This window comes from Nicotiana tabacum, chromosome 16, assembly GCF_000715075.1.
Source record: "Nicotiana tabacum cultivar K326 chromosome 16, ASM71507v2, whole genome shotgun sequence".
Taxonomy (NCBI): domain Eukaryota; kingdom Viridiplantae; phylum Streptophyta; class Magnoliopsida; order Solanales; family Solanaceae; genus Nicotiana; species Nicotiana tabacum.
In genome coordinates this window covers 28,036,437-28,058,045 of record NC_134095.1, presented here as the reverse complement: position 1 = coordinate 28,058,045, position 21,609 = coordinate 28,036,437, and the positions used below count along the sequence as shown (strand labels likewise).

Below are 21,609 nucleotides of genomic sequence, written 5' to 3'. Positions count from 1 at the left end.
AATGCTAAACTGGTTTTTGAATGACAAATCTATAGACTCTGGGAAAGACTGCATGTAGATTGTTATGTTGTGTTGGAAATTTCCCTGCTTTTGTGAGCACTTCTTTATCTTGTTTAGAGTGTCTTGGTTCGATATGACTGAAAAGGAATGTGATCCAAGTTTTGCAGGGCATGTCTTTCCTTTAGGAGGAACACATATGTTGTCAACTGCAGGATATTATGTTCTGTTCTCCTTTTTCCCGGGAATGACAAATTCTGACATATTGTGATGTTAAACAAGTTTAAAGCTCTCTCTTGTCAAGCAGAATGTTTTAGCTGCTTTAGAAGATGAAATCACTGGACTTCCATTTTAGTTGGATAGCAGGGCAGCACAGTATTGCCTTAGCATCTCCTTGACACCAAGTAACGAGTAGCTTCATGTAACAAATTTAAATGATGAAATTAATGGCCCTCATTGTGGCAAAACATTAGATTAGAAAAGAAATTGAGGATGACATTTTCTTTTGATAAAGTAATAAATTTCATTAAAACAGGGCAAAAACGCGCCCGTATACATGATGTAATTGAGGATGATTAACTCGAGCTAATTGTGGTTATTTGATAAGGCAACAGTTTACAAATTCTGAGAAGTTGTCCTCATTATACTTTTAAATGAAAAGAGATACTCAGAATCATGCCTTAATATATTGAAGTTTGAGCTAGTTGACCGAGCATATGAAACTTGATGTCTGAAGTATGGAACAAGATCTTGTTAAGTTGTTCCAGGAAAATGTTCCAGATAATTGTGCTTCTAGACGCTTAGAATTATGTGGAAAACATTTCAAAAATGTTGCATGGTTGTACATGGATTAATTTATGTGTTTTTCATCTTTTATTATGGTTTTGCTGGCTACTAGCCATTTGGAAGTGTCATGTATTATAGAAGTTGCATAAACATTGTTTTAACACTTGACTACTGTGTTTACTTGAATACATATATTCTTAATTATGATGGTGGTGTCTAAACCAACTTGAGCCCACTTGTGGTAATCCAGATAGGATAAGGTAGGGTCAGCCGAATCTGGATCTATTGGGGTTGAAATATCCTCCGAGCTGTTTGCTACAGCTCGCAAGTTTAGATGCTACATAATCCTGGCTTCCTAGATTGGAGCAGATGGTCTTACACTGAGTGTTGTAGTTGGGTTAGGACTTGATAATCTTATTTTGCTGAGGACATTGTATTACCATGGATCGTAACAACTGATTAGGTACATGTGTGTGCACACATAATAAACATATACTATGTATTATGTGTGTGTGTGCGCACACATAATAAACAGATATGTGTGTATGTGTATGTGTATATATGTATGTGTGTGTTTGTATGTGGTATGTTTATATGATGTATGTATGTATACACGTTGGACCTCCAGTTTCCTGTTTTACCTTTTGAGCTAATTTACTATGAAATTAATGTTGGAAGAAAATTGAATAAATAACTTTGTCAAGTATCAACCTAGAATTCCAACAACTTTCACTTCATGGATTGCTTTCATTATTGCATATAGATTGTCTTGGGTGGGGATATGAGTTTGTTAATTGCGTGCTTTATATCTTTTTAAGAGAGGGCAATAAGTGCTAATCTTGTGAAAATATCTTGCATCAAGAAACAATGCTTGTAAACGCAAAAGCAAAAACATGCGAAATTTCTTTGAGCTAAAGATTGATGAACATTCTCAGTACGATGTGCCTCGGTGAGTAAAATATTGATCGTGCCATTAGCTCCTGATTGTTAACAGAAGAGTTAGATGAAATTCTTATAGAGTTTAGCTTCAGGTTTCTCCATGTTCAAGTATCGTTGGACACTTTAATTTTTATTGCAATATTAGTTTGGTTTCCTTGCACCTGATTGTAGTGTATGGATCTTGCGTAGCAAAGCAATAACTGAATGATTCCCACCTGCAATTAGGGTAGTGAAAATAGTGACACGATTTAGTCTAGTTGCCAACAATGGTCAGTGTATATTCTGATGCCGTTGGCAGTAGTGACTAGTTAGCCAAAGTTTGGTTTTGGTATGCCTGGTTGAAGTGAAAATAGTGACATGATTTAGTCTAGTTGCCAACAATGGTCAGTGTATATTCTGATGCCGTTGGCAGTAGTGACTAGTGAGCCAAAGTTTGGTTTTGGTATGCCTGGTTGAAACCAAGCTTTATTTGGGATTCATATAGCCGACCCCAATTTGTTTGGGACTGATGTGTAGTTGTTGTTTGTGGTCATTGGATGTTACTTGACCCATTGTGGTGGCAGATATTGTAGAGGGGCCAGCTTGCTGTATAACATCTGAAGATGTGGAAGTTCTGGTATCATCTTTTTTAGCAGCTGGGTTTGTTCTTAAAGTCTAGTGATTCCATAGAGTAATATGCATAGATAAATATAGTGATTGAAAAGGGCAGCCCGGTGCACACAACATCCCGCAGCACGCAGGGTCCCGGGAAGGGTCGTACCCCAAAGGTTGTGATGTAGATAAATATTGTGAACGTGCTTGTTAAAAAATAGATAAATATAGTGGTTATCATTGAGAATAGATCTGTTAAAACGAGGATGGCGTTTATGTTCCTAGTAAATAATGTAACCTAACTGTAGAGGTATGCATATTAATGTTCCTTAGTGTGTAATGGTATAATAAGCATGCGATGTGTCCTAGTCTTGATTTTGTAATAGAGTATGGTGGACGCATTTTTATCTTAGTATGATGTGTGCAATGTAAAGATCTTATTATTGTCCTTAACATCTTTTCCCTCAACTCAACACTCTTGCTGTGTAGTTGGTTTCTAAGGCATTTGGGAATAAGGTAAAAAAACATTTCCAGTAAACATTTCCTCATAATATCAAACACGTATTCATGCTTCTACTCGGTGTTTCTTTTGATGCTTGTGTGCTGAAATGTGTCAAAAGCTGTAAATTACATGAATAGCAAAACCATGATGTGGTTAGCCTTTCAAAATGGTCAGTTAGCAGTAATTCATGCTTCAACTTGTGTAAAAAAATTCTCTGTGATGGAATTTGCTTGTCTCAAGAAGATATGGACATGGAATGCTCAGGTAGTTTTTGGTTGGAAAAAAATGTGCGTGCTATTAGAAGGATAAAAAGAAGAGAGTACAGCTTACACAAGTGTATCCCAAGCTAAGAAACTATTCTTTCTATTCATTGAAAAATGTTGACTAATCTTCCAAGCTATAGATATGTCTCAGTTTCTCTTTTGCCTATACTTCCATCCTCCCATAATGCCTCTTTAACAGATTCAAGGACTTCCGTAACTAGAGTTATTACTGTTAACTTTGGATTGGAATCTTCTGCAATTTTTCTCCATCCAAATCTAGTATACAGCAACAGATGGCATCAGGTAGAGCAGTAAGCTGTTTTTTTTGAGATCGAACATTATCGACGTGACACTGGAGATGATAAAGAGTTGAATATGAACATGTATGCTGGCCTGAGGATACTTTATCTCAGAAATGATACTTTGCTGCAACAGGACTAGTAGAAGGGCTTATCTGTGCTTGTTTCTGGGTTGAGATAGCACTTAAAGTGTCTTTCGGCTGGTAGCCTGGTACATTTAAGTTGTGTAATTTATGGGCTACTTTGCCTTCTGCTTATGAGAGACAACTGTGGTGCATTATTTAGTTTTGTGATAAAAGGTGGACTAGTGAAATAGATTTGGTAGCTCTGTATGTCAGTATGGTAGTTTAACTGTGGTAGATTATTGAGGTGAAGCTGTTACCTTATGTTTCATACTGTCACTTTGTTTTTTTGTTTCCTTTTCTATTTCCTTCCCCCCTTGAATTCGTGTTTGTAATTAATCATTTCTGTTATTTCATCTTGAACTTGTACAATTTTTTGTCTTGCTTTATGCTTGATCTGATAACCTGAAAATTGTTTCCAGTTTGGCAGTTATAGCAAGGAGGCGACCTATCCATTATAACCGCATTTTTTCACCATTGCTTGATTTCGATCCAAACTTTGAGATGACAAAGGGTGGACATGCTGCCAGCATTCGGTATTCTCTGAGAACTGCCTTTTTAGGATTTCTGAGGTGTACACATCCTGCCATTTTGGAGGTATACTTGACATGTCATATCAGAGCCTCCTAGTTCGTTATCTATGCATCTCTCTGTCTTCCAATTTCTGTCTTTTTTCAGTGTGTCCATTGCTGCAGCTTTCATTTCAACTGTTTCTTTTGGTTATTAAACAAAAGTGTTTCTATTTATGCTGTGACTCTGAATTAAACATTGATAGGGAGAATGAGCTGTAGTTCATTTATAGGCTGTTGAACGATGGTCACTTTATGAACTAGCTTTTGTGGTTGAGTTAGGCTCAAGGTCCATTTTCTTATCATGGTATCAAAGCCAAACCTGTCCCTATTCTTTGGTTATCCAATGTTGGCACTTGGGCCCTCATGTTATGTTATCCACTCTTCCAGTTGTCCGAACCTGGACACGCGGAGAGTGTTAGAATATTCCACATTGATTGAGGGTATATGTTGTAGTCTCCTAATATGTTCTTGTGCAATACTTACCTCATCAACTAGCTTTTGGGGATGAATTGGGGTCAAGGTTGTCCATTTCTGTAACAAGAATCTTTTTCTTCTGGCTCTTTTTGTTTTTAGGGGATAAGTCAAATATTTCATTCATTGGCATCAAGAGGATGCATAAAGCGCAAAAAGGAAATTAGCTCCTCTAATAAACTTCAAGGAACAAAGAAAATCAATTTCTCATAAATATAATGTTTCATGAGTTGCCTTCTCAATATTGTATGACTTTGGTCTGAGGATCTTACAGTTTGAAACAATTTAGGAAATTCCTTCTTTAGGGTGCTGTTTTTCTTTTGGTTCTCGTCACAAAGAGTTTGAAATTCTAAACCTTCCTTTATGTTCAACCTCTGAACAACATGATTCTCAATTTTACCAGGGCTCTGAAACCAATTCAAGTTATGGACCTCACCCTGTTCCATATTCCAATTTATAAGTTGTGGACCTCATTATGTTCCACAATCTGCTATCTGTGACCTTTATTTCTGTTGCCACTTGCTCTCTGATTAGATTAAATGTCATTTCTATTTTCCATCTGCAAAGCATGTGTATGCTGAACGAGACTTCTCTCTCTCTCTCTCTCTCTTTATTGTATCTGTATGTGTAAACATAATTGTTTTTAGTATGTTACACTTTAAACTGGATTTTATACTCCTGATGTTTAGAAAATCCATTTTAAGCTGTGACCATATTTCTAGATTCTACCTTCTGTAAGATTTGATGTATGATCCTAACAATGTGTCAACTTCGATCAGAATGTTCAATTTGAAACTAGAGTGTGTGATTATGTACTGATGTTATTGAGTACTCTTACCCAGTATGTTTTTTGATAATGATGAGCCCTCTTACATGTACTCATTCTTAATTCTTGTAATAGCAAACTATAAATCAAAAGGTATTTTCTTTTCCTTAAACTTCAGCTGAGGGTGGTTATTTCACTTACACTTGGACAGAGCCATACATACTTGAAGTTTAAAGAAGCAATAAGAGTACTAACTTTAAACACGGTTTGATTTGCTGTGATGAGTAATGCAAGACAAAGTTGCATAGCTTCAAAAAGATTTTTGTGTTCTATACTGTAAGATGCATGAAAAATGCTATCGGTATCTTTTAACTCTAGCACTAGAGAGAGTTATTACTGATATTCTTTAAATCTTAATTGAAACGACTATCTATCTGAGTGTGTTTTTGAATTTAGTCGAGAGAAAGATTGTTAAAATCATTGCGAGCAATGAATGCTGGTGATGCTGCTGATCAAGTTCTTCGGCAACTCGATAAAATGATGAGAAATAATGAGCGAGCCTCACGTGATTCTAGATTGAACAAGGTAATTCCCTCAGTAACGGAGTCAGTTTTATTTGTTACTGAAGAACAGAGTATCAGTACTTCAAGTTGTGAAATATTTTTTTCAGAAGCCCGTTCTCAGAACTTTTTACTTTCTCTTTCAGGATGAGCAGTCATCAAACCACTTGCCCATTTTAGGTGATCCAACAAAGAAGAGGTCAACTCCATTAGATAATGAAGATCCATCTAATAACTATGATTCAACTTCAAAAAGGGTTCACTATGGCCCTAACAATCACATAGCTCCACCAGTTGAGAGAAATGATTCTGGAAAGGAATATGTCAACGGGGTGAACCCAATGGTTGAACAAATAATTGGCATGATTGGTGCTTTGCTTGCAGAAGGAGAAAGGGGTGCCACGTCTCTTGAAGTTCTAATATCCGAGCTTCCTCCTGATTTATTGGCTGATATAGTCATAACTAATATGAAGCACTTGCCTAAAAATCCCCCACCTTTAGCACGACTTGGAAGCTTGTCATTATCTCGGTCAAGTGATTCTAGTAATCTATCCCAGGTTATGGCACCAATAGATTCCTCATTAGCCCCACAGGCTTGGGTTCCTGGATCCCAGACACCCACCTCTTTATCAACTGCCACGAGCACTTCATTATCAGAAATGTCTGCTTCCACAAGTCTCCCTTCAGATTCGAAACGTGATCCTAGGAGGGTGAGTAAAACTAAATTATTTTAAATATTTGCTCTGCTCTTTGTACTCTTGTTTCTCTTACTAGGACAGTCTAGTAATACATCATGATGTTTCACAGGATCCACGGCGCCTTGACCCAAGGCGTACAGCTGTGGCTGTTGAAGTATCATCAACTCTCGTTGCAGAAGATAATACAAGTGCTATGCAATCTGCAATGCTGCAATCTGAAATGAATCTTTCCAGTTCATCTAATATTGACATTGCAGTACCCCTGGTGTCAAATTCTGAATGTATGCCGACTGTGTATCCCAAGATGGAAACAAACCCTATCACTGCTGAAAGTTCACCGACACCAGGAGCCAGTCTGTCAGCTCCCCAGGAGGAAGTTCATGATGATGACCTAAATGAAGCTATTCCTGATGACAAGATGGATGCTGTGATACATGTTCCACTATCATCTCCTGGCAAAGTAGAACAGGAATTGGTGCCAGAAGTTCCATCTGAAGTTGGAGTGACAGATGAAATTTACTCTCCATTGCTAGAAACAGATCAATTTTCTCCCCCTATTTCAACTGCTGCAACCCCTGAAGATGCATGTGCGGAGTTGCCTCCGCTTCCGCCTTTCATTGAGCTGACCCATGAGCAGCAAAGAAATATGGGAAAACTGGCTGTTGAACAGATTATTGACTCGTTCAAAAAATTAAAAGAGACAGACAACAAGCATACAGGAATGGCATTACTTTCTCGGTTGGTTGCCCAGGTGGGGGTCAAATTTTTAGATTTTAGTTATTTGTTTTTGGTTTTATCATGGGGCTACTTTTGTTTCATTAAGTTACGAGATGCTGGTTCATGAACAATTTAGATTTGAGCGATAATTTAACCATTCTGTGTCAGCTGCTGTAATATAATATTTTTGGAGGGAAAGCAAACTATTCAATTGAATAAAGTGCAGTTTACCACTGAATCATTGTTGTACACTTCTTCTCTGTGACTCATTTGTTTCATACCTCTGTTGGTATACCACTTCATCTCCTTGAAATACTATTAGGTTCCTCCAGCATCATATAATAATCATGCACAAGGAGACACTTGGGTTGTTTTTAAGAAATGTCTATATATCTCGGGGTAGTTTCGTCTTTCCCTTTCTAGTTTGGCGCTGAAAGCTATGTAGCGCGGACTCTCCAAAATGCTATCACACCCGTGTCGGATCCTCCAAAAATGCACTACCTTTGGAGGATCCGGCGCGCGCCTGGCGACATTTTTGGAGAGCCTGTGCAACATAGGTTGAAAGTCACTTGCGAAAGAGACCTCCTACCTGTTGGATCAACTCATCTTTCAGATATGATAGAGTTTCAGCACAACTCCTAGTGTCTTCTCTTGCATGCTAAATTAGATATGACAAACTAATTTAGCAGGAGGAACTTAATAAGATCTAGGAAGAGCATTTGCTGGGCAAATGATTGCTTTTGTAAAGTTCCTTAATCCATTTTGGAACTGGGGCTGGTCGGGATTATGGTTAATAGTACAATGAAAGTGGTTAAAATCGGTATCCAATTCAGGATCCTTTTGTTTCTAGAGCAGTTTGTGTACTTGTCTGTTGTGTAGTCCAGTATTGTTCTGAATTCAACAGGGTGCTAACTAAAGCTACATAACTGTATTTTCAAAGTGAATCAGTAAATAAGTTGATGCTTCATTAATAAGTTACCCTTGAATATACTTTTCAAGTATTGTGCTTGTAGAATTATGATTGATATGTTGACATAGATAACAAACACGGTCAGACTTAAACCCACCCAAAATATCTGACATGTGAAAAGTAATTTAGGTAGGTCTCAGTTAGATGGATTTATGAAGTCAAAGTTAATGAAAAACTTTGGCTAAGCTGATGCATGGTTTGAGTGCTGTTGGGATGTTAACTTGAACAATGGAGATATTTTGAGAAATACTTTGTGTGCCTCTATGTCTCTAATATAATTCTCTGGCGGACCTCCCTAAATTCAAGTTTGAATCGACAATAATTGCGGGTTGCTTCATACAGCTGCTAATAGGTTCTGCAGTCATGACAAGTTTCTTCTAAAGTGTTGGAAAGGCGGATTGGTGCGGAGTATTCTAGAGAAGTTATGAGAATAAATTGTTAAAACTTTACACTGATGGGATAATCTGTAATCACTCATTTTCTGGAATAACACCTTGACAGTGATGGTTCTAGGCTTGTCAGGTCCATTTTTGGGAATGGATCCTGGGTTTGGGTCCACAGTAGGCTTCATAGCCTGTTTGGCCAAGCTTTTAGGAAACTAAAAAATGCTTATATTGGAGAGTTGAGGTGTTTGGCCAAGCTTATGGGAAAAAATAAATCTTTCGAGTATTAGTAAAAGCTATGAGTGCAGCACATGATGTGTGGTTTAGGCACTGGTCACGAGTTTGAACCCAGCCACAGAAAAGCATGTTATTTAAGTGGAGAAGGGTAGAGGGGTGAGCTCATTATCCATCAAGTTCGAACCGTGTCCGCTCGCCCTCGACGATCTCGATTTTAGGAAAAAGCTGCTTTTATGCTGAGCGGAAGATGCTGGAACAAGAGCATCTTCTTAGAAGCAGAAGCTGTTTGCCTGTTTCTATTCTTTTGGGGAGAAAAATATCTTGCCAAAAAATGTATACTTATCAAACTATCTCAAGAGTATAAAGAAAATTTAACCTCAGGCATTGTTGACACGACATCTATACCTGACCTCTCATAAACATGCTTCCTCTCTCTATTTTTGTGATCTTTATATATTTTAATTAATAAAATTAAAAAGCTTAATTAGAGTCTCTCTTGATAAATATTTCAAATCATTTTTTTAATTAAATAATGCTAATTTTAAAGTGAATCTTTACTAGTCCTTTTTCTTAATTGGACGCTCAAAAGCGCTTTTGGAAAGATTAGTCAAAAGCAAACTACTTCCATAATACTAAGAAAAGCAAGCATTTCTCAGATGATTTGACCAAATACAAGCAACTACCGTCTGAAAGTATTTTCTGAAATTCCATTCTTTTTAAGATAAGCTGATCTTTGAAAGCTCAGCCTAACATGCTAGTATTAGTTTGCAGCAAGATGAAAAGATATAGCAATGCTGATCGAGGTACTAATGAAATAATGAGCTAGCCTAGGACATAAACCAGAAAGATGTAAGGTGAACCCATCATGTTGGTAAAGCATCTGGTATGTGCCATCATGGCCAGCTTGCCGTCATACCTAGTCCACTTGCTTTCTTCCTTTTAGCAAGAGTTGGTTAACCTTATTTGTGTGACTAGAAGTGTAAATATTGGTGCTCCTTTTGTTAAAGTTTTTATTTTAATGTGCTTAATTCTGTCTATTAACTGATTTACAATGAATAGGTCAAATACTTCAGTGTCATTTTTGTGAATTTGATTCGCTTTAATTGTTTTTGTAGTTTGGCAAACACTAGTCCAAGCATGTGAATGAGCGTTTGCTGCTTGGGATAGTTCAATATTTATTTACCTTTTGCTTTGTTTAACCCTGCAGATTGATGCTGATGCTGATGCTGATGTAGTTGTGATGATGCAAAGGCTTATTTTCTCAGACAACCAGTACCAGAAGGTATCTACTTTCTCGCTTACTTTCAAAGAATCTTACGCTATCTTTATTGCTCAAGTTGTGCGGACAATCAAGTATGATTACTTTCTCTTTTTGTGTCGGTTAGCTTGGTTTTTATTAGGTGTAAAGTGTTTTAGACTCATATGATTTCAGCTAAGTGAAATCTGCCGGTTTTTACAGCTTGTTTGTCTTTGCTGCCACTAAAAATCTTCTTTGAGTAGAGCCTCTCCAAACTGGCATGTAGTTGCTGCAATAGAATTTAAGCAAAGATAAAGAGCTCGTCACTTTTCTCGTTGTTCGGATGAAATTAGTCATCATAACATCTGTGGTAGCTAAAAACCTCTGATCCCTCAACTACTTCCAACAACCACAATTTTTGCAGCATCTACACACTGACACAAATCACAAAGACAGACAGCTTTCATGTAGTGTACAAAATTTATAAACAGTTTCTAGTGAGCTTTTTGCGGGCCATTTTTCTTCAGAAGCTTTGATCTTCCCCTTCTTCTTATCTTGTCTTGACCCCCCTTTATTGTTCTGTTTTTCAATTTGGGCAATTTTCTTAATGTTTTGTGCTTGGATTTGACTCCATGTCCAGCAAAGTGGCGCATACTGATATGGGTTATTAACCATAGGTCCTTTTCCGGCTTTTGTTCTGTTGTATATCTTTATGCCAATGAGTTTTTGGTGGAAAATGCAGTGCAAGCTAACTATATGTTATTTTGACCCTCAGGTACATGAGCTTGCAATGCATGTACTTTATCATTTGCACTATCTCATGTTGTCGGATTCAGTTGAAAACTCTTCACCTGCTGCTGCGCTATATGAGAAGTTCCTCCTCACTGTGGTAAGTACATTCATTTGCTATCCTTACCTACATCATTCTCAAAGTTCCTTATGTATGTTCTTTGCTTGTAGGCAAAATCATTGCTAGATTCTTTACCAGCAAATGACAAGTCATTTAGTAGGCTCCTTGGTGAAGTTCCATATTTACCTGAATCTATGATGAGACTGCTAGTTGATTTATGCTCTGAAAATTATCCTGGGCAATATGGCCGTGATGGTGACCGTGTAACTCAGGGCCTTGGTGCAGTTTGGAGTTTAATTTTGGGGCGTCCGCCTAATCGTCAAGCATGCCTGGATATAGCTTTGAAGGTATATGACCATCAAATGTTCTGTCCTGATGATTTTCTACTTTCACTTTCCCTATGCAGTTGCCTAAGGAGATATCATAAGGGGCATCATAGAGCAACTTTTTTAGGAGTTGAAAGAGTTTTGGAAGAAAGATTTAATAAGCGGGCATTTTAATTGAAGCAAAAGAGCTGCTTTAACGTTACTTGTTTAACGTTTTCTGACCTTAAGTAAAGTTTTGCAATTGGGGAAGTGCTCGTTTCATTCTCAATTATGTTACACGGACTCCAATATGAGTATTGGATTCAAGAATTTATCTATAGGACTATATTCAATCTCTGGCAAGGTCTCTGCGTATATGGAGGATTCAAACAGAATTTCATTTTCATGTGTAACCAGACAAACTTGCCAAGGCAAAACATTGGATTCCAGTAATATTAAGTTTTTTATCAGTAGGGTCCCAGTAATATTGATTTTTAACAACAGATGTGTTAGAGCATGAAGTTGGAGCAACGCAAAAATAAGTAATCACTAGCTATAGAGAGATGAAAGCAATATTAAGGGTTTGACTTCTAAAAGTGTTTTGAGGAGATGATTGGGGCACAGATATAGACATAGATGGTGGAAGGGTGGCTTTGATACCATAGTCCATAGCTAGTTAGTGCGTTGGGTTGCAATGGAAGATTTATTAGTTGGATTATGAGATGGCTGCAAATTACATTTTGTTATAATGTTGTGCCATATATGATGCATCATGTTTGGTTTTATTAATGTTAATAGTAATGTGTGCGCGCGTGTCATATATCTTCTTGTAAAATGTGTTTGTTTTGTACTTTAAAAGCTATTCTTCAATTTTTTTCTTGCATTAAGTAGTTTGATGGTGTGACTATTTTTCTTGTCATAGGATAATCCTCTTCAGATCAAATAATAAACCCTGTAACATTTGGTTTTTAGCATCTGTCTTTTAACTTTTCTTGGGGGAGAGGTGGCCCCTGTGTATTGGGGGAACATGGATGATAAAGAGCTAAGGCCCTTGCGAGATTTGACGCTGATAAATGGACCTTGGGCCTAACTCAACCCCAAAAGCTAGCTCAAGAGGTGAGGATTGCACAAGTCCATATAAGGAGACCACCCATCCCCTTCATTGTCGATGTGGGACTCAACACCCCCTCTCACGCCCAGGGCTGGACATCTGGAGCGTGGACAATTATGGGGGCCAACATCGGAAAATCGGGATGGGTCCTGCTCTGATACCATGATAAATGGACCTTGGGTCTAACTCAATCCCAAAAGTCAACTCAAGAGGTGAGGATTGCCCAAGTCCATAAGGAGACCACCCATCCCCTTCATTGTTGACGTGGGACTCAACAGATGCTTTACCTAAATAGTGCAGGGTGGAGTTGCAATCAGAAACTCGCAACTCTAATCTCGCTTTTAGTATCTACTTTGATGTCTATTTCTTTGTTTAGTAATTGAGTGACATCTTTTTGTGTGGAAAATCAGATGTTCAGGATTGTAGAAAAGAAAAGTAATGCTTGCCTTTGGATTGTCCTACAATTTTGCATTGTAGAAAAGAAAAGTAATGCTTGCCTTTGGCAGAATGACATTATAATGTTCTCACTAGAGTTCATGCTCTTTCACGCAGTGTGCAATTCACCCTCAGGACGATGTCAGAGCAAAAGCTATTCGCCTGGTATGCAAGTTTGTGATTTCCTTTGTGTTGCCTGCTGTGGGTCTTCACCTGCTGGCGACAATTCTTTTGGTTTCTCATCTATGGATGGTTGTATTTGAATCTCTGAAATGTTGGCACTTTTGATAGGTGGCAAACAAACTTTATGTACTTGGTGACATTTCAGATAGCATCGAGCAGTTTGCTAAGAATATGTTCTTGTCAGCTGTAGACCAGCATGTTACAGATACAGAATATTCCCGGTCTGGAACCTCGGTTCAGAGAACAGGAGAGGTGTGTTCTTTTTTTGTGTTTCGCCCTTAAATTCTCTCTGATTTTTGCTTTGATTAATGTCGAGGCGAGTATATTTTTTAACTAAATATTTTTTCTGATCTTGATTCCTCTTTTTCCTTTTTTTTTTCTGGCTGCACTTGTTCCTTTAGTATTTGGTCTTGAAGTTGTTGCTTGTGGACTCATTAGTTTTAGAGGGTTCCGCTTGATCTTTTTTGGAAAATGTTTGTGGTTGGAGCTCATGTTCATGTTTGAATCTCTTGTTTGTTTAGTTTCACCTCAGCTTGACCAATTTCTAAATAAATTTGAATATTTCATAAACTGAATAAATGTACTAGAAGGGGAGACTTACCACATTGTAGGTATATTTGAAGCTTGTCGGCTAGGTTGTGTTCGAAGATACTGATGTTTGACTGTCGAAAAGTGAAATAAGACATGCAATTTTAAAAAGATTTTACTTGTTTCACCTTTATCCTTGTACAACTAAGATATTTTCTCTATGGTTCAAATACAAAGTATGTGTTTATCTGAAGTACAGTGTTTAGATTAGCTATTTCATCCAGCAGTAGCAGTTGCTTCTAGGGACCTAAAAGAGGAGGAATACATAGTCATCGTATTTTCGTATTTAATATCCTATATTTTATATTTCATTTCTCTTATATATTGTTGTTATTTTTATTACGCATTTTTATGGTACTAATATATCATCTCCTATTGTTTTTTGAGCCGAGGGTCTCCTGGAAACAGCCTCCCTACCCTTCGGGGTAGGGGTAAGGTCTGCGTACATATTACCCTCCCCAGACCCCACTTGTGGGATTATACTGGGTCGTTGTTGTTGTTGTTGTTGTATCACTATGAGGAGGAATACATATTCTAAATCTTTTTTCTTTAAACTGTGTGTTGTTTTGTAGTTAAACATTAACAATTGCTCAAAATGGTGCTGTGAAAGCAATCCTTGCCTGTTTCGTTTGTTATAAGAACCCCAATACATCCACGTACACATCTAAGCTAATAATTGAATTCCTTGATAGGACAAAAAATGTGACGCGCTTAAAAGGTTTTTGTTAAGAATTATCTTTTAGAGTGAAACTTGTTCACCTTGACTCTGTCCAGAGATAAAATTCTAAATCTTGGATGTAGTCTCAAATTTCTGAAATGATAAATTAGCTTTTCTATTGCTGCAAGACCTAGTAATGCAGTTGGTGAAGTCCAGTATTTGGATTGAAGAAAAAAATCTTTACTTCTGGGCTTCAATAAGATGAGGAGCACTTACCTTCTGTTTTTTTTTTTTTGGGTTTAATCTGCTCGTTCTGCACTGTTTGTCCTCTCTATGGTGATAAGTTTTTCTTAACTAAGAAATATATTATTTTTTCCATTTGAATATTAACCTAAGAAATATGATTATCAGACAGGAAATCAAGAAGCCTCAGTTAGTGGTTCTCAGATTTCAGAGCCTGGATTGTCTGAAAATGATTCAGTTAAGAATGCAGTATCTGATTCTCAAGTTGATTCAGAATTGTCATTGGCTCAAGCGCAGCGTCTTATCTCATTATTTTTTGCTCTATGCACCAAGGTATGGATAATTTGATAAGTGCAAGAGTATCTGCTGAAGGTGCACTTTTGATGATGCTTACTCGGTTACTTTTCTTGCAGAAATTCAGTCTTCTCCACCTTGTATTTGATAACTATGCACGTGCTCCTAAGGCAGTTAAGCAGGTTTATTTCTTATTGTGATTTTCTTTTATCATCCTAGTAGCTGACTTGATAGCGGTTTGTTTGAGGTGAATTAATCATTCAAACCAGTCAGAACTATAAATAGGCCAGCAATAATTTGAGTGTCCACTGTGCTCCCTCTTTTTTTTTTTCCTTCTAGTTTTCGTGTATTTACTGAACACCTTAGTGGCTGGTGCCTGGTGGTATCATTGTGTTTCCCCATGTTTCTTTGTCCTTTCATCCTGTACCCTTCCCCTCTTCCATGCTCTTGGTGAATTTCACATTCCTTTTATAAATTCTTGATCTGATGCAGGCTGTTCACCGTCATATGCCTGTTCTTATTAGGGCTATAGGCTCTTCGTGTTCTGAACTGCTTCATATAATATCTGATCCACCTCAAGGCTGTGAAAATCTTTTGACACAGGTAGGTTCCCTAAACTTCACTTTTAAATATTGCTTTTCATCTTGAAATCTCTTCTTTATCATGATGCCATTCTTTTGTCCGCGGCAAGGTGCTTCATATTCTCTCTGAAGGGACAACTCCGCCTCCCGACCTAGTTGCAGTTGTCAAGCGGTTATATGAAACTAAACTGAAGGTTTAGCTTCTTTCTTTCTGTTTTTTGTCTTTTCTTCTTCCTTGGTAGCTCTCAATCAGAAACTCCGCAGTTCCAACAGTGATACCCTAAATTCTTCTGCAGGATGCAACTGTCCTTATTCCGGTGCTCTCCTCATTTTCTAAGAGTGAGGTATTCTTATATTTGTGCATTTTTATTTCGACAGACATTTTCAGCTCTTTTTCTCTGTCATTAAATAATGATATGTGATATATCTCCATCTCACTATCCCTGTATTTGTGGGGTGTATGGCATCTCGCTTCCTTTGGTTCTCTGTTTGTTATCCTTTAACTTATGATAATATATCACACTATATCCATTTTAATTTTGCTGGCTCAGAGGTAGTACTCCTGTCTATGTTTAGGGTTTTCCTGACAAAGATCGTTGTCTGGTTAACTTGGAAAGCTTTAGGGCTTTGTTCATGTCTAGGTTATGAATTATCCTTTCTTAAATAAATGTTCTTAGTTTGGAGATCAAAGCAATATTCTTTGCTTTCTTAAAAATATTTTCAATTTACCCTTTGGTTTCCTCCTGACCTGATATTGAAGTTCTTCTCATCCTTTCCTGTTGACTGCTGCACTTAATTCAGAAAGAACTGTTTTTGATGAATCCTTTTGTTTTCATATTAGGTTCTACCTATTTTCCCAAGGCTTGTTGCTCTTCCACTGGATAAGTTTCAGATAGCCCTGGCTCGGATATTACAGGTCTAATTGAATTTTACTTTTTGCTTTGCTATAGTTTTTAGTTACCTTCTGATTTCTCTGAGAACGACTTTTATACTCATTCAATCTAAACATGATAATCTTCTCATCTTCGTTGCTGTCTCTTTCTTCTTCTGAATATCATGCTCATTCAAATTATGTTACGTTTTAGTCTTTGTTTATTTTTCTTAGGTAAGTGATTTCGTGGTTACTTTTTCAAAGTCCACATGTACCTTTATTGTTTAATAGTCAGATGACAAAAATTCATGATCCGATGCTACTTCTAGTTCAGAATTATATGTTGCCTATTTTAATCTGAAGTGCACTGATCATTTGTTCTGGAGATGGACAAAAGATAAAAGTTCCTTTACTTGGTTCATGGCAGGGTTCTGCCCATACAGGTCCAGCACTGACCCCAGCAGAAGTGCTGGTTGCAATACATGACATAAATCCCGAGAGAGATGGCCTTCCACTTAAAAAGGTATGCAATTTCCACTTTTAAAAGTGTGTCTTTTGCTTTTGATGGTTGTTGCACTTAAACTTATTGCAACTTGTAGTACTAGGAAATCCATTGATATCTTGCCTCAGATGTTTTGCCTTGTATTTCCTAAGTTGTGTAATTCCCTTGTTTCGTGTTGAATTCTGTTGCTTCTCCCTGTTTCTTACAACAGATTCAAGATATAGTGAAAATGCCTTAAGCAGAACTACGTGCCAATTTTGTGATATTTTGATGTTATTATCTTTCAGATAACAGATGCTTGCTCAGCTTGTTTTGAGCAGCGTACTGTTTTCACGCAACAGGTCCTGGCAAAAGCCTTGAGACAGATGGTATGAAAAATATTGCAAATACAATTATACATAGATTGGGATTTTATGGATACTTTTTCAATCTCTGCGGCATTCATTTAATCAGGTTGATCAGACTCCTCTCCCACTGCTCTTCATGAGGACAGTGATTCAGGCCATCGACGCCTTTCCTACTCTGGTAAACTCCTGATGTTGTATTGTATATTAATCAGTTGGGTGCACGTCATCATGTTCCGGTCTTTTTACGCAATTGATTCGCTATAGGACATTGTTTTTGCTTATCTGGAATATGAATTCCTTAAAAGTTTTTTTTTTTGGTTATCATTTGCACAATCTGCACTAATGTTATGAGGCTCTCAACTTGAAACATTCATAAATTCTGCCAAAAGAAGTATGTAATTTATGTGAGTATTTATGGTGTCCATTACTTGAGAGTAAGATTGTCAATTGTTAAGGGGAGCGTGATACTGTTGAATGTCTTATTTGTACCGGACAAGAATTTTATAGCTTAAAATTTGAACTCCCATTGCCACAAGTGTGGTTACTACTTTTGAGAAGTAGAATATGGCAGAACGAGTTTATGGGCATGACTTTAACATCTCATGCTTCTATCCTTTTATATACGCGCTTTATGATGAATACACTTCTTTGACATATTCCCAAAGGCACAGTATAGGAAAGAAACACCAGTAATCATGAGACGCTGCCTAGAAGAATAGTAAGCAGAAAGGATGAGAGGAGCTTCTCATCTGGCAGCAGAAATATCAACATTTATGGCACTTGATCTTCTTCCCTTGCACATTCACTATTTCAGATGACAAGCAGTGAAGATTATGTTAATAAACATTGTGCTGCTGATACTACTCCTTTAGAGCGAAGATTATGTTGCCTTGAAAGAAATTTAAAATAGTATAAGTAACTTCTCTTTGGTTGTGTTTTTGTATTCATTTTTGCCTTTTGGAATAATGTTTTGTTTCCTTTGTAAGTGCATGTCCTAAATTCGCTACTTCTCTCTTTTCTCCAGTTCAATATGCTTATCCAGATACACACACATAACACGTCTTGGCATCTTAATTTGTTTTTGGATAAAGTTGTTCGTCCGTGTCTCTTAGTTTGCATTCTTTCAGCCTACCATATTCACTCTCAAAAGGCAATCATGTAATCAGACCTGCACGTGAAGGGGTGTGTTAAAGACACAATGTAAATAAAAGTATGCTCTCTCTAACAACTCAAGCTTTTAGATGAGATGGTCACACCTTTCAAAACCTTATGCATGTGATTTATTGGTCTTGGGTTTTGATTTAATACAGAAGACCGTATAATCCAAGATATGTAATCCGTCTTTTCTCTTTCCTTCTTTTCTTGGGGGGTGGGGGGTTGGATTCCTGGATATTTAAGAACTAGGTTTTACATGTTCGCATAGTACTGCAAAGGCATTTCATCTAGATGTTAATGCAGCTGAGTTAGAATTAGAACTTTAAAGTCAACAGTATCACTTTTGTGCTTAGCATGGATATTTCTTTAATGTAGCTTTTTACTGAACATATATTTTGTCTGATGTGGAAGGAATGCAGTCAATGCGTGTGACATTATTTTTTTCTGATGTGATGTCTAGGTTGATTTTGTGATGGAGATACTCTCCAAACTCGTGATTAGACAGGTATTTTAATTCAAAATACGTTTAGGTTTCCCACTAATCACGAATTGTCATTATTTCGCTACGAACAAATGGTCACCCTATCACATGTTGGACGCAGGTATGGAGGATGCCAAAGCTTTGGGTGGGTTTCTTAAAATGTGTCTCGCAAACACAACCACATTCTTTTCCTGTACTACTACAGGTATTATTTGGTAATTTATATTTTATTATATATTGTACATGGAAGCACAATATCCATATAAGTGATACCTCCTAGTAATAATTGGAAATAGGTTTTAGTCTTGTTGGTGCGCTGATTTTGAACCTATTACTTTTCTAAGAGTATTTTGACCTCATCATAGATTTATATGCCAGTAAAAATATAGAGAAACTGGTTAGTGGCGATTTATATAGCCGACCCCAACTTGTTTGGGATTGAAGCGTAGTTGTTTATTGTGCATGGAAGCACATTAACTTTATTGCTGTCTTTTGTCTTAAAATGCCTGGATCTTGCTTGCAGTTGCCACCACCACAGCTTGATAGTGCCCTAAACAAATATGCTAATCTCCGAAGTCCACTGGCTGCCTTCGCAAATCAGCCAAACATTAAAAACTCACTTCCTAGGTATATTCTATATCTGATCAACCGTTTTGTTTATGTTCCACCTTGTCAACATCTTTTTTCTGCATTATCTCAACCGTCTCAATTGGTTTGACTAAAGTTCTTCGTGGAATTTACCCACGTCATGTATTTTTGAGGCATTTTTGTGTGTTTTAGTTGTTAAATAGTAGAAGTTCGGTTGTGACTTTATGTGAACTTAAGAGAAGAGCGAGATAACTGCATAAATTGTCCCTGATCTATGTTACACACACTAATTTATTATGCTCAAAATTTTTCTCATTATATTTATAAATCAACTAGTCTTTTTGGTTACTGGAGTCAAAAGTTCTGGCTAGAGCGGGCACATACACACTTGGAAGTCTGTTGAAGAACAATTTAGGCAAATCACCAAACAATTGCTGAAACATACAGCACTATGAAAATCATCTTTAAATTCCGCAGAAACTAGTTTGGCCTTAATGCTGTGTTACACTATCCTTTACCATAGATGACACCTTTTTAACTAGTCCAAAAATGTAGCCACAAAATCATGCTTTATCTTGTGAGATTTTTGAGAAAGCTGGAAAACTGCTTGTTCCAGCAGCAATATTCCCTCTTTCACTTTCGTGCTGTGACAACCCTATCCCTCAAAGATACCAGATGGTGTAAATGTGGTGGGGTAGTGGAAGAGCCGGAAGTAAATGAGGATGAAGATGGTAGTAGGAGTTGCCGCATTATTGCAAATCTAATTTTCTCCAAGATATAATGCATATTATTCTTTTTGACCACAAACTGCGTAAGATGAAAAAATCTCTATATTGATCTGTTTTCCTTGTTAGCATTGGAGGTGTTGATATCAGTTATTCTTTAAGATAGGAGAAGACACTAGCCATTGTTACAGTTAAAATATGATGTGGTTTGGCATTGGTGCAGATCAACCTTGGTACAACTTGGTCTTTTAAATGAATCAAATTTGCGGCAACCACATCTCTCATCTTCTATGCATGCCTCAGAGAAAGGCTCTTCTGTCCATGGAACTACACTAACGTGATAGTGCAACTTCTGCCAGCTGAGGAAAGAAGCAGCAAAGTAGTACATGGATGAGGCAGCGCGACTAGTGCAGCAGCCCTTATTGCAACATAGTGCCACAGTTCGCCAGGGTTGTGTAAATTACGGCTCGTATCTCTGCTCTCCAGTAGTTGCACAATCTGCTGACGACAAGATGGCACATGGAGATGTAGTTCCCAAAAGTTTTGGGGGAGAAATCTCTCTTCGGAGATTGTATCATAAATGTAGTCAATTTCCCTTGAGGTTTCCTCTATTATGCTGCTCTCCGCCTGCAGTCATTATTTGCCAGGCAGCAATTTGTGTTTTATGGTATTAGCATAGCTGGTAGGTCAGGTTCTTTTTAATCTTTTGTGTGAGAGGGAGGTGAGCAGGAAGTGTGTAATTGTATTCCTTCATTTATTAGAGCCCCAACCCACTTCCCCGACACCCCCCCACCCCCCACCCCCCCAAAGCAAAGGGGCTCTGCTAAAGGAAAATTAAAAGGAAAAATTGACACTTTCTGCCGAGTTGCCTAAAGGAAAATTAAGAAGAAAAAACAAAGTTGATTGGCGAATGGGAAGCAAATTTGGAGCTTCTTTGGTCGTCCATTCGATCAACCTATGATTTGGTTATTTGAGCCTTAACATGGTATGAAGAGATTTTCGCCTGTGAGAGATTGGGACTGTAAATTGTTGAGGTCCCGTAGGTTGTAATTTAAGTTAGGTTGACAACGTTCCTCTATCGGCCTTAGGCTTGTGTAAGACTAATTCTTTTGGAGTTTTTACCCTCTGTCCTCTATATTTGTAAGAACTTTAATTATAAGGTAAAACTTGCTCTAAAACTCCTTGGCGTTATACAACACGAGAGCAAGAATATCTTCATTTGTTATTAAGCATTTTCGAGATTATTGGGATGGCAGTCAGATACGGCAAAATGTAGATCCGAACAGGAATCTAGATGGGTACCAAGAAGTGATAAATCATGGCTTTTTGTAGTCTTAAAAACGAGACGTAATTCTTTCAAATGTAGTGAATTATTGGCTAGGGAATTTATAAAATAGGAAGAGGATGTGACAAAGGGAGAAATTCAAAAATAACCAGAGTTACAACTGGTCGTTTAAAAATAGCCCAATTTCAAAAGTAATCAAAATTTAGCTATTTTTCATGTAAAGATAAATCTGAACGAAAACATTGTTCAAAATCCGGAAAATACACCAATATATTATACTAAAGTTTCAGCATAAGT

General features: G+C 37.4%; 1 protein-coding gene across 1 annotated transcript in view; it reads left to right on the top strand.

Annotated features, from left to right (window-relative positions):
- Nucleotides 1-21,205, top strand: part of LOC107787592 (uncharacterized) — a 30,765-nt gene extending 9,560 nt beyond the window's left edge. Inside the window, exons 6-27 of the mRNA XM_075232670.1 lie at nt 3,922-4,096; nt 5,765-5,893; nt 6,015-6,578; nt 6,676-7,317; nt 10,081-10,155; nt 10,886-10,999; nt 11,071-11,307; nt 12,929-12,976; nt 13,103-13,246; nt 14,652-14,816; nt 14,897-14,959; nt 15,270-15,380; nt 15,469-15,552; nt 15,655-15,702; nt 16,200-16,274; nt 16,657-16,752; nt 17,019-17,099; nt 17,185-17,256; nt 18,694-18,738; nt 18,836-18,919; nt 19,238-19,341; nt 20,251-21,205. Of these exons, the coding sequence (XP_075088771.1) occupies nt 3,922-4,096; nt 5,765-5,893; nt 6,015-6,578; nt 6,676-7,317; nt 10,081-10,155; nt 10,886-10,999; nt 11,071-11,307; nt 12,929-12,976; nt 13,103-13,246; nt 14,652-14,816; nt 14,897-14,959; nt 15,270-15,380; nt 15,469-15,552; nt 15,655-15,702; nt 16,200-16,274; nt 16,657-16,752; nt 17,019-17,099; nt 17,185-17,256; nt 18,694-18,738; nt 18,836-18,919; nt 19,238-19,341; nt 20,251-20,368 (3,274 nt within the window). The 3' untranslated portion in view covers nt 20,369-21,205. The remainder of the gene's footprint in view (nt 1-3,921; nt 4,097-5,764; nt 5,894-6,014; nt 6,579-6,675; nt 7,318-10,080; nt 10,156-10,885; nt 11,000-11,070; nt 11,308-12,928; nt 12,977-13,102; nt 13,247-14,651; nt 14,817-14,896; nt 14,960-15,269; nt 15,381-15,468; nt 15,553-15,654; nt 15,703-16,199; nt 16,275-16,656; nt 16,753-17,018; nt 17,100-17,184; nt 17,257-18,693; nt 18,739-18,835; nt 18,920-19,237; nt 19,342-20,250) is intronic.
- Nucleotides 21,206-21,609: the final 404 nt, after the last annotated feature.